Consider the following 12,074-nt stretch of genomic DNA (forward strand, 5'->3'; position numbering starts at 1 on the left):
GCTAGCAAGTTCAAGAAACGGTATTTTATTGACCGTTTTGTCTTGACACACAGTACTAACTCACCAATGCGGTTATCACTCAATTCAGGGCTTGTTATAACATCCTTTCAAAGTAAGAAAGCACATGCTTTTGCTGGCCTATGCCCAAATACACGCAAATTTATGCAAATACATGCAAATACAGGTCTGCCTTTTTGTCAGCGGATGTTGGCAGGTTTTTAGATATGATGTAGTGGGAAGCAATAACAAAACAGCAGAGAGGAGGGCTGAGAAAGTCGAGAAGATCTCTGCATTTCTTAAGAGCTTTTGTTCAAGTCTGCTAAACAGTTGTTTAAACAGTCCAGGTCTGCGAGACTGACAAGTGCTTTAGCAAACCCCGTCCCATTGAGTTAGTCAGTGGGTGATCAAGGAAGTTACTGCAGTGATTTAAGACATCTGCCCTTCATCTTATTGTTCAGTCCTGTTAGAAAAAATAACTTGTGCAACATTGAGAAATCAGTGAACTATAATTCAGAATGTGTACTGAAGATGAGACACCCTCTGTGAAAGGGTTGTCAAAACATGGCTTTCACTCCCTTCAGGCATCTACCTTCAATCCTATTGACCCGGCAGAGACACCATTGCCAGTTGATTGCACAGCAATTCACAAATCATTTCATAGAAAGAATAAGAAGAATCTATTAAAACACCCCCTTAGGTAAGAATGGGAATAGGAGAGCACTTACCACATTGCACTCTGGCCCCGCTGTGTACAGGCCCACACAGCTCAAAGGTTTTCTACCCTGTCCGTGCCTAAAAGCTGCTGAAGACCCAAAGGAAGCCTCTGTCTCCTACACAGGCATTAGCTCAGGTGAGGGTACAGCTCCCCACTCTGAGGTGCTTCCAGAGCTATTCTTTGCCATCAGAGCTGGAGACTCGGATTGGATCAGATGTCTCAAGGAGGAATCCCTTCACTGGGAAGCACTCAGGAGCCACGCGAACCTGCGCTGCTGAGAACCTGCCCTATGTACTTGCTTTTACAAGCATCTGTTTTCTTTTCTTGAAGTGGGGTGAGAAACTGTGGCAATGGACAGCTGCTTCAGCTTTCTTCCACAAAGTGCTAAGAAATGGAGTAGTAGCAGCATGCAGGAACCCTCACTTGGAGCTCTTGAGCTCGGATGTCCGTCCTCTCAGGTGAAATACAGCCATGGATGACTCCTCAGACTGACTTGACCTCTTCCATCCGGTCTTTTCCCTCCCCTCAGGTTCCTGCATTCCCAGGCTAGCAGGAACAATGGAGGTAATTGCACATCACAAAGGCTTCAGCATTTCAACCAGTACCTCTGTACAGAACCTAATAAGAGGCACAGTTTGAGTATGTCTTAGAGCAGTATTTCTCAACCTTTTACAGCCAAACTATCACCTTGTGTTCCATCACCACCATGGGTTTCAGTTGCCACCAAATCAAAGGTTGGCTGTACTTCAAACATTTGCTTATTTATGTAACAGCCATTTGCTCTGCTTGCCTCCTTGCTTGCAAGCAATGCTTGAGGTTTATTAGTATTCTTTGTTAACAAAGTTTTCAACCATTTGAAAGCTCATCTTCTGGTATCTTACATGCTACTCGTGGTCCACAGGTTGAGAAATACTGTTATCCCACCCTGGTTTAAAGACGCTAGGAGCAGGGACGTGTTGGTTAACCATCCTCACAGTTTTTCTAAGAGGCCTTGTGCAATCAACAAGCTGAAGTTGAAGCCATTCCAGAAATTGCAGGCAACCTAGGATCTGGCATTTCGGCGACAGGAAATGAATGCAGATGCAACTTTCCCTTTCTTCAGCAAATGCCTAACCTGCCAAAAAAGGTAGAAGTTGATAACATACCGTCTGAAACTGTGCGTGCAGACACCCCAATACATATATACACACACTTATATGCATGTATATGTGTATCTAAATACACACATAAACATATCAGAGACTACAATGAGCTCCAGGAGCCTTTTCATACCTGTAGGCATGAAACCCGATCATCTCTTGAGATTTGCTGCCTTTATGAAAGCACTACACATTGATACCTCCCCAGATGTATTTGGAGTACCAGTTAATGCCTGCTTTGTGCTCCTCAGTTACAGATTTACTGACGTGGGGAACCCCCAAGCCTACACCACTGCAACATCAGACCCGTGTCATACGACTTGTCCTCACTGTTCCCCTGGTAAGGACAGACAGCTGTGGTGTGCACAGATGTGTTAGGAAGCAGCAGCAATGCAGATCATGTACCTGATCCCCAGCTTTTCCAGAAGGAGCCATGTGGATTGGCTGATCGTTGTCTAAGTTTCGGATGCTCGGGTCTGCCCCGTGGTCAAGGAGCAGCTGGATGATTTCTCTCTGGTTCTTGTCACGAGGCAATGCAGCTGCCATATGCAAAGCTGTGTTGCCATGTGCCTAATGCAGTGGAAGGAGAAGAAAAAGAAGGGGGGATGGGGGGGATGGGGGGAAGAGAAACATCCTGATAAGCTGTGTCACCTACTCAGAATAGTCCTAGAAATGGAGACTTGTGAAACAAGAGCTGAAGAAGCCTCACACGATTACTTACCAGGAGGTAAGGGAGTATCCCTGCTCTGCTTGTCCCATGTATGGCTACTCACGCAGGAGAGTTGTGGATTTAGATTTTTCTCTCTGATAGAGCACTACAAATTGGGCGGCTTTGATGCTTTGAGTACAGCTAACAAATAGTCCTGTATCAGCAACATTCCTAATCACTCTGCAACCCCCTGCTAAATCGTACTCTCATGTAAGCAGAGACCTAATAAATTATTTGAAAAAGAGAAAGATAGAGGCCATGTGACATGTATATTTATCCAGGAGAAACAATAGGAACTATTTAACTGGGAAACACTTAAGTCAGTCTAAGGGACACAAAACACATTATGCTGTGTTACTCACCACACATGGGCTATGCAAGGATTGACAGTAGCAGACCCATTTGTGCTCCACACATCTCCACTACTGCCTCTTACAATCACTCACAAGTGCCAGAAAGTTGCAAAGAGACCTTGACACCAGTGAAAGCCAGACCCAGTAGTGTGTAGGTTATACACGAGGCTCAGACAGACCTCTTGGATGCCAGGCATCTCTGACTGTGTGAGTCCTCCCAGGTCACCAAACTCATGGCACGAAAAAGAGGTGCTTTGAAAGGTACCAAGCTGTCCCAGTGGTCCAGCTGAGCCAGAAGTCCAGCAGCCCGTTTCCCTCAGTGACTTTGTGTACCCTGGACCAAACAGGGCTGCCGGTCGCTTGGCTCTTCAGCAGACAAAATAAATCATGCCAGGCTCCAAACCTTCTCCTGGTTCCTTCCCAGAGTGCTCAAGGTAGCGCTTGGCTTTGTTTTCATGGTGCTGTCATTAAGCAGAGTCCTGAGGTCAAGGGCCTACTTAAGCATATACCGACTCCAGCTTTCTCAGTGACAGGATTTTCACAGAAACGATAGACAAAATTTTTTGTGAAGCCACGGGGGGGCGCAGGACAGAGCATGCTGCAATTTGTTGCAGAAAAGCTCTGGTATCACCAGACCGTGTAGAAATCGGTGCCCCTGCCTAGTCAGGTATGACTGGTAACGGTTTTAAATGAGAAAAACCTAATAAGCAAATGCATAAGGCAAGGTATTTTTAGGCTGCAAGAAGTCTCATTTAGACAGCTGTATATTTTTTTCTCTCGGAAATTATCATACATTTGTCATGAACTTGGAATGGTTGGACACAAATTGCAACGTGTGTTACTATTCCAGTTGTTAAAAGGAATACAGATGATTTTCAGGTCCTACTTAGCACTGAGACATAAAGGACATTGAAGCAGAAAACAAAATAGCAAAATTTTAACAGCTATTCTCAGACAAGGCATTTTTTACAAGCCCTGAACAAGCAGATCCTTGTCAATTTTATCATCCCATGGAGTCAAGAGATAGTTACAAGCTCTTTATAGGACTTCTTGTTAACATGGAAACATCTGCATTTGTTTGCTGCATCTTTGTGGCAGGAGCACTTGAGCTTCCAAATCCAGGCACAGGGCTAAGAAAACAAGGCAATCTGACACTGCCTGATCTTGAAGCCTCCCATTGACTTTAAGAGGGCTTATGCGAGACAATGGTCCAGAGCACCAATATGTGGGCTCTAGGAATCCTTCAGGTGAAAAATACCTCAAAGGCCTCAACGCTTTTCGCATTGTGAAATCCACAGGGGAATGGATTTGGAATGAGACAACCACAGCAAGCAACGGGTGAGCCAGGGAAGCCAAAACGTGGACTCCGGCATCCCTGTTTTCTTGTCTTCTTCATACTTGGAAGAGCTAAAAAGCCAGGATGGGTATCAGACAACCCTGCCATCATATTTCTCACTGTCCCAGACAGCTCACCAACAAGGCTGAAGACGCCAAGTGATCCTATCACAGTAGGAAGCTCTCACAGGATTGTGATCAAGAGACAACAGCAGACTCCCACAGACAAGCTAGCACCTGCCTAATGGGTCTTAAAAGATATAGAAAGAATGCAGTGAAAAGGCAGCATAAGGCCCTTCACTGTACAGAAAGACAGAAACTCAGTGTTATTACCCACATACACAAAGCAAAACATGTTTCCTCCAGTCCAATGGAAATCTGTGGGGGAAAAAAACCATGAAGCTGCGCAGTATCTGCTTCCCAAGTGAGCAATTGATTTGATAGAAAACAATTTCTTTCTGGTGGACACAAGCATATGGATGCTCTAGGGAGTACAAGCAAGGCTAAGAGACAAACTGTTGAAATGAAAACCTAATGCACTGACCCTCTCACAACAGGGAGCCCTAGCCGTGTCCTCCCCTCCCTCTGTCCTTTCCTGCTCAAGGGTACCCTTCTGCAGAAGCACCCGGAATCACCCACCCTCCTGCTGAGAGGGGGCAGCTAGTTAAGAGCCAAAGCTCTGGCTGATGGTGCAGAGCGATGCCTCAGCTGAGGCACAGGAATGTCAGGATTTTTGCTTAGGAGGATGGGTGAAGCTGATACATCTGCAAGATAGTGTCACTGCTTGGTATCTGCTCAGAGGTGAAGTATGGGGCAGCAAGGGGATGGGTGACACAACAGCAGCTTTGGGAAGGTTTCTAGCTTGCTTTATACAACCTAAGAATGGCTGTGCCTCCAGAAACCCTGCATGGAGGAACTAATGTTAGCAAAACTTCAGCTCAGTAAGCAGGGTTATGTAGAGTGCCTAAGCAGGGTCTCGAGCCCCCAGAGTCAAGAGGTGGTCTACTTGCCACAGTGCCTAGGCTTCCGCATGCTCAGCAAGGATGCTGCCTTGCTTCAAAGAGCTGGTTTCCCCACGCCTGGCAATGTCAGCTGCTGGTTCACTACCTGTAGCGTGTCTCTGTCTTCTGTTATTGCTCCTGGCAGCTGTTAGGACTTGGTGGGCCCTGTGAATATTTTGATTCTCCAGGCTCAAAACTTGCAGGCAGCCATGACAATAACCAGTTTGTGCCCAGGCACAAACGGAGCCAGAAGACTCACAAATAACATTTAAGGCAGAAAGAGTCACCATCTCCCTTAACTGAAATAGGAGCTTCGTCCTTCCTAGGGATGGTATGTTTGAAAGGAGAGATTACTTGATACATGGCTGCCCTAAACTGCTGTCTTTAAGTATTATGTTGCTGCCAACAGCAAACGATTGCATCATTGCAGATCTGTTTTCTCAATCTTCAGCCTAATGTAATAAAGTTCACGTTCCTCCTCAAGTAACCGCTTCCCATGTCCTTCCTCTTCCCTGGTTCTCTCATTCTGTCAGCTTCTGCCTGCTGGGAGAGGGGCCTGCATTTCATGACACAGCTCAGAGTTCAAGCCAGGCATTGCTTCCCTGGTGAAGTGTCTATTTACTGGAAAATGCAGTTTCAGGTTAAAAAAAAAAAAAAAAGTTCAGATTCACAAACTGTTGCTTTTTCCCTCCAGAAAAAGCATGTCTGAGAAGAGAATAACTCGTTTCTGCAGGACCCCACAGATCTCCTAATGCCTCTGTCTGCATGCAGCCTGCCACCGCAGCACAGCTCTCACACTGCTCTCAGCATCTCCTCTGCCTGTGGATGTGCACACAAATCCTGTCCACGTGTGGCCTGACTCACCTTGCTGTTGACAAAGTCCTTGGACTTGAAAGCATTCAGCTCCAAGAAGTATCTGAGCAGGGAGATGTTCCCATCCTGGACTGTATAATGAAGAACTGTCTTGTTGCTTTTCACATCCTATTTAAAAACAGAAAACCCAAACAAAATAAGAAATGTTCTTCAGAACAACCTGAAGATATTATATAAACCCATTGGAGAAAAGTCCAGGCCAGCTCTGCAGCTAATGTGGAGCACCTCCTTCCCTTCAGTGGCCCTCTTACTGTCCAGTGTTTGCTTCAGGCTGCAAGAAAGTAACTCCAAAAGGCAGCAGCTAACTCTGCAACCAGTCACTTGAAAGGAGAAGAGGCTTGGTCCTTCTGTCAGCAGTTCATTCCTTCTCCAGTTCTATAGTTTGAGCATAGCACAAGCATCAGGCAGGGCAGGGAAGAGTTGCCATACAAACAGCATACGGATAACTGAGCTGATCCCTTACCCGGCTGTAGATGGAGGCTCCTGTCTGCACCAGGAGGTGGATACAGGACTCCAGCTCTTCACTCTGGTGCTGAAGATCTTTCTGCTGCTCCTCTGTCAATGTCTGGTAACCCTGCTCCCGGAGCAGGGCGTTGTGGGCCAGAACAGCACAGTGGAGTGGGGTATGGCCTGGAAAACCAAGTACAGGAGGAAGATAACAACAGTCCCAATGGTGTTAGGTTTACGGTTGGACTTGATGATCTTAAAGGTCTTTTCCAACGTAAATGATTCTATGATTCTAAGACACTGATGTACAGAGAGGAAGCAAGGGCTTGCAGGGAGAGCGTATGCATCTCTGCACGTGTGTTGTTAAAGCACAAGCCCTTCTCTGGTTTCAAAGGTATCATGTTGGCTGTATAGACACTTTACGGGGCACCCCAGCATGTGCTCCATTCCAGTTGTGCACCGAATCACCACTGAATCATCAGCACCATTGAATTCTGTGGCATTTGAGTGCACACCAATGACTCTCCCCCAGGCAGTTTCTGCAGCCGCTCTGGCCTCCTAGCACTCCACCAAATACCAATGAGCGTCAGTCAATGAAATAGCCAACACAGTTTTTCATTTTTTTTAATACCACTGTAAAATATTTGTACCAAGGGTTTTACCTTCAAAATCCTTCATTTCTAAATCAAGAGAGAAACCTAGTGATAGTATAACCTAGAAGCAACAGAGAAATGGAAAATTTTAGTTCAGCAGAATACTGTCCAAGCCAAAATCAGTCAAAACTAACAAAATTTAAAAACAAACAAAGAAACAATCAGATATTTATCATTTAACTACAAACTAAGCCCTTATTTGACACTAAATTTCGGTGCTGTGAATCTATTTCCTAACAGGGACATTCAGGGTTACACAAGACGATCATGTTCCCTAGTTTCCTAAACCCCACTTAAGTATAGTATTGTATTAGGTTCTCAGTTCAGAACAGTAAAATTAAGTCACTGCCCCCAGCTCAAGAGTGCTAGCCTCCTCGCTTTCACCCTGGATTAAGCAAAGGCACCAATAACACCATTTCGTATTTATTCTTAGCAAGGATAAAGGAAAATCTCTCCTTGACATGTACAGCCAAACTTTATTACCTGAAAATGTGCTGACACTGGAAATTCTCAGACTAGATTTATTTGCTTTTTCTTTTTAATGTGCAGCAGATGTGCTGCAGTGTGACATGTTAAAACCACAGCTTTTTGCAGTGGCTGCAGTAATAAGGATGCAGAGCCTATAAATGGCATGAAATAGTGGCCTGGAGATGAGCATTTCTTGGATTTAGTAGAGAGTAAAAGTTTTAAAACTCATTAACTTAAGAAAATGATAGATTCAATGTGATGCAGCCAAGTAGCCCCTTGTCTATATTATTACAGATAATGCATTTTTTGCTCTTGATTGAATAAAGCAAGTTGTTCACATTACAGCATCTTAGCTGAGAATTTTTGCGGTGCAGTGACTCATCCAGAACCTTGTCAAGTTAGACAAGGTGCAGGACAGAATCCTTCTGCTGAAAGATTATCCAGAACGGTTAGGGCTTATGCTCCTTTTTCATAACAATAATATAATGTATACAGCTCAAATATTGACAAGTAGCTCTGAGCTGCCTGATGATTAGAGATTAGATGTTTAATCCATTACAAAAAACAATTCAAATAAATAAAAAACAAACAAACCATAAAAGATTTCATGGCTTTGACCACACCAAGAAGTAAGCCTGTGTGCTTTTTCCCTTTGTATGTTGGGGGGGGGGGGGGTGGAAATTCAAAACACAAACCACCACAAGGCACTCTGGGAGGCTTTACTGGAATTATGTGGATGTAAAACACTTTTCCCCACTGAATGAAACACCTGTTTTCCAAAGAACTCGCCATGTTACACATTAACTGCCTGCTCGTGACTTAACCCAGGGCGTGTGCAGGGCAAAGCTAAGGAATACCGGAGATGAACTACCAGCATGTCAGGTACTCCTGGCGTTTCCACTGGCACATCCCTCATCTTCAGAGGACCTTGTGCCCTGCCCTCAGGTAAACTGATCAGCAGCCACCCTGCTGCAACGAAACTCTGCACTGAAGCTGCCTATGAAGTCCTGACATGAACCAAGGAAGGCACGTTTTATTAATTCCATTTTATGGCCAATAGCTAAGCATTCAAGAGACGCGCTCCAGTATGCTCATCTCTGCCATGTAATCCCTTCCAAAAATTCCCACAGTGCCTTTTCTAATGTGCTCACTTGCTCTTCAGGGCTGTTAGAGTGTGGCTGGCACATAACTTAGATGTAGACCCTGTCTACAGAAAGATCTGTGAAGCAATAGGGAAGCAAAGATCTGGTCATATAAGTCATGAAAGCTCTAGTAGATTCTGGCCATACAGGAGTGTCTAGTTTCTCTCACACCCTGGAAAAATCTTCTCAATGGATCTTGGTTTTGCATAAAATCTGAAAAATGTGTCTCATTTTGAAGGCTGTGCCCGGGCTGGCTCTATCTGCAGGGTCACATCTGCGCTCTCTTCAGCTGGCTTGAATCTGGACACAATTCGTTGCTCCCATCTGGATGACACTGACATCAGGGAGGAGGTTTCACACTGGTATTATTGCTCCCTCTCCTCACACCCCAAAGCTGCCCGCAGCCTCTGGAGAACCCCCTCCAACACAGGCAATCAGTACAACACCGGGGCTCAAGCCAGAGCAAGCCCACTCTGCCTGGCCTGCCATCAACAGATTTAGAGCTATGATCTGCAGAAAGAATTTATTCTCCCCCACAGATACACTAAAGCCATTTCCTCTGTAACAGGAGGCTGATGTTAGCTGCAAGTACAGTCCTAAACCAGGAATAACCTGGGAAGTCCATTCCTAACACAATGGAAAAGAAGACTTTGGTCAGTCTTCATTGCTTACTAACATCTTGCCTTCTGAGACAGTTATCTAAAGACGCCAATATTGAGACTTTGTTGTAAGTTTATATTGCTAGCAGTTAAAACCATAAAAGCTTTTCCTACCTGAAGAACTTGGGCATACCCATATGTTGCAGCAAGATGTAAAGCTGACTGCCCTTTGTTGTCTACAGCATTGACATCTGCTCCTGTCTGGATCAAATCATAGACAATAGCTGGCTGCCTGGCAGTGACAGCCACCAGCAGAGGAGTCTGAAAATAGCAGCACAGCAGATAAAATGTCAGAGTCTAGAAGCAGATGCTATCATAAAACAAGGAATGGGGAAAGGCAGTCTGGTATCTAGAATCCCAAGGTTTGCGGTGCATAAACCAAAGACAGCTCACTGGCAGATTTTGAATCCCACATATTAGAACCCATGGCATCATGAGATGGGGGGCATTTCCCAGCTCCTGCTGAACTCCCTCTAGTATTCTTTGGCCCTAATTTGGATGACAACCCAAGTCCAGCATTTTTGAAACACTGTTTATTGTCAGGTGCTACACTCCTAGCATAAATCTGTTGTTCATAAAACCTTCGGCCTCAGAGACTACTGCCAACATACATGTATTTTCCTGGACCAATGTTGTCTTAGATCAATCTATGAACCATGAGCTGGAAAGAGAATAAACTCATTCTCATCCCACCTAATTTTAGGATCCTGCCAGAGCCACCTAAGCAAGGCATATCAATGCCCAAGTCTTCCTTTGCAGTACCAGAGAGACATAGCTGGATTTTTCAGGGCATCAGTTGCTCTCAACCACGCAAAGCCCATGCCCATCCCAAACACCGCTGTTTGCAGGAGAAAGTGGTCCGTATTACCTTTCCTCTGTGTTCCTTGGCATCAAGTCTTCGCAGCAATTTCATGCGCTCTGCAGCTGCCAATGTATACGCCCTCATACCTTTAGCTGCATAAATATGTAGAATTCTAAGACAGTAAATAAAGACACCGATCACTGCTTGGCCATGAACCACGCTGGGAGCAAACAGTTTTACAGGGCAGCATAGCCACTTTGGGGGTTTTATACCCAGAGTTCCACAAAACCATGCCAGAACCCCCAAAGGGCTTGACCTTGAAAGCACCCACTCCCATGGAAAGGGCTTCCTACCTCAAAATAACTGCAGCTTTCAAGAGCCCTCAGCACTCCTGAGCTTTGACATGCTGTCTCCTTTCCGCTTCAGCACTTTCTTTCAGGTGAGATTCGCCCTTTTGCTGGGAGGTACCTAAGTCCTCCACAAAGCCTAGTGTCGGGGCCCAGCGTACCATATCATATGTATGTGTCACTTGTTGGGGTGATACGGCCTTGTATGCATTGCTGACATCCCACCACCCGAGGTGACAAACAGCCTCTTCTAAATGGTGTATTTGTAAACAGCCTGTTAAGCTCTACTTCTTTATCAAAACCACTGGTGAGAGGGACCAAGTCCTTATCTTGTGCATAAGACAAATAGTTGTCACAACCCATAGCAGTTTTGGGCTCGCTGGTGACATGACCCTTAGCGACGGGGAAAACACTTCACTGCTTCACTTTGGTTGACTGGCGTTATGGCTGGAGAGAACTACACAGAGCTACTCGCCACTTCCATTCCCCCGGTCCTATTTGCAAGGGCGCTGGGCATGCACAGGTAGCTTTGCAATTCCCCTTTGCACAGGAGGAGACCATCCTACAGGCAGTCGTATCAGCCCCTGGGTTTGTTTCCCTGCAGACAGCAACATCTGATACTTTTTAGTCAGAAGGTGGTAGGCACTCATTTCTTTCCTCAGGTAATTTTGTACCCCAGAGCCATACCTTGCAATTTCAGGAAGTAGAAATGCAATTTTATGGCTAGTCTGATTTTCAGTCAAGCTCAGCATTAGCTGTGGCTGCACACCCACACATCCCCAGGGATGCCAATAGAGGATAATAGCGATTGAACTAACATCTGAACTGCAGGAGTGCTTCTGTGAGTAAGGACTGCTTGAGTAAATAGTGCCTCCAGGCCATGTTTAGATCATGGAGTTCCTCCTTAATTGTGCAAAATTAGCTGATCTGTGGTTCTAGCCTGTACATATGTTATTGAACTAATTGATTGCTACACCAATGCTGGATTACCCTTTTGGATAGAAAATAAAACACTCTAGGCATATGAAAGTTACTGTAGATCTTTATTGAAAAAGATTTTGTCTTTTTCTAACCAGAACAACCCAGAAAGAAATTCTGAAACACTTCATAATTGTTTTATATTCACACACAGAATTTACATACATTGGCGTGAAAGAAATTTAAAAGCAGTCTTAGCAACCACAGGCTTGATTCACAACTGCAATATCCCAGTTTTATCTGCTGAATGTCTTTGTACTTATAAAACTGGAGTAAGCAGTGGTGAATTAAGCTCCTTCTAATTAATTTCTTTGCTGGGTTTTTCTGCAAATGTAAGCCACTAATTTCAATGCACCTGAACTACTGCTATTTTCAAACAACTTTATGATCACTTACATGATCTATTGCTTATGTCTTCCAGATTTGTCAATATTAAATAATAAAATATGCTTT

At 44.8% G+C, this 12,074-nt stretch overlaps 1 protein-coding gene across 1 annotated transcript; it reads right to left on the bottom strand.

Moving 5' to 3' along the window:
* Positions 1-1,757: 1,757 nt before the first annotated feature.
* On the bottom strand, positions 1,758-11,395 carry NFKBID (NFKB inhibitor delta; the record flags this gene model as incomplete). Its single annotated transcript, XM_082330534.1, has 8 exons — positions 1,758-1,829; positions 2,260-2,424; positions 6,117-6,233; positions 6,589-6,755; positions 7,235-7,286; positions 9,609-9,755; positions 10,363-10,516; positions 11,331-11,395. The coding sequence occupies 8 exons, from the start codon at positions 11,393-11,395 to the stop codon at positions 1,758-1,760; spliced, it is 939 nt and encodes a 312-aa protein (XP_082186660.1).
* Between the last annotated feature and the right edge of the window lie 679 nt (positions 11,396-12,074).

Source organism: Platalea leucorodia, assembly GCF_965183815.1.
Source record: "Platalea leucorodia genome assembly, chromosome: 20".
Taxonomy (NCBI): domain Eukaryota; kingdom Metazoa; phylum Chordata; class Aves; order Pelecaniformes; family Threskiornithidae; genus Platalea; species Platalea leucorodia.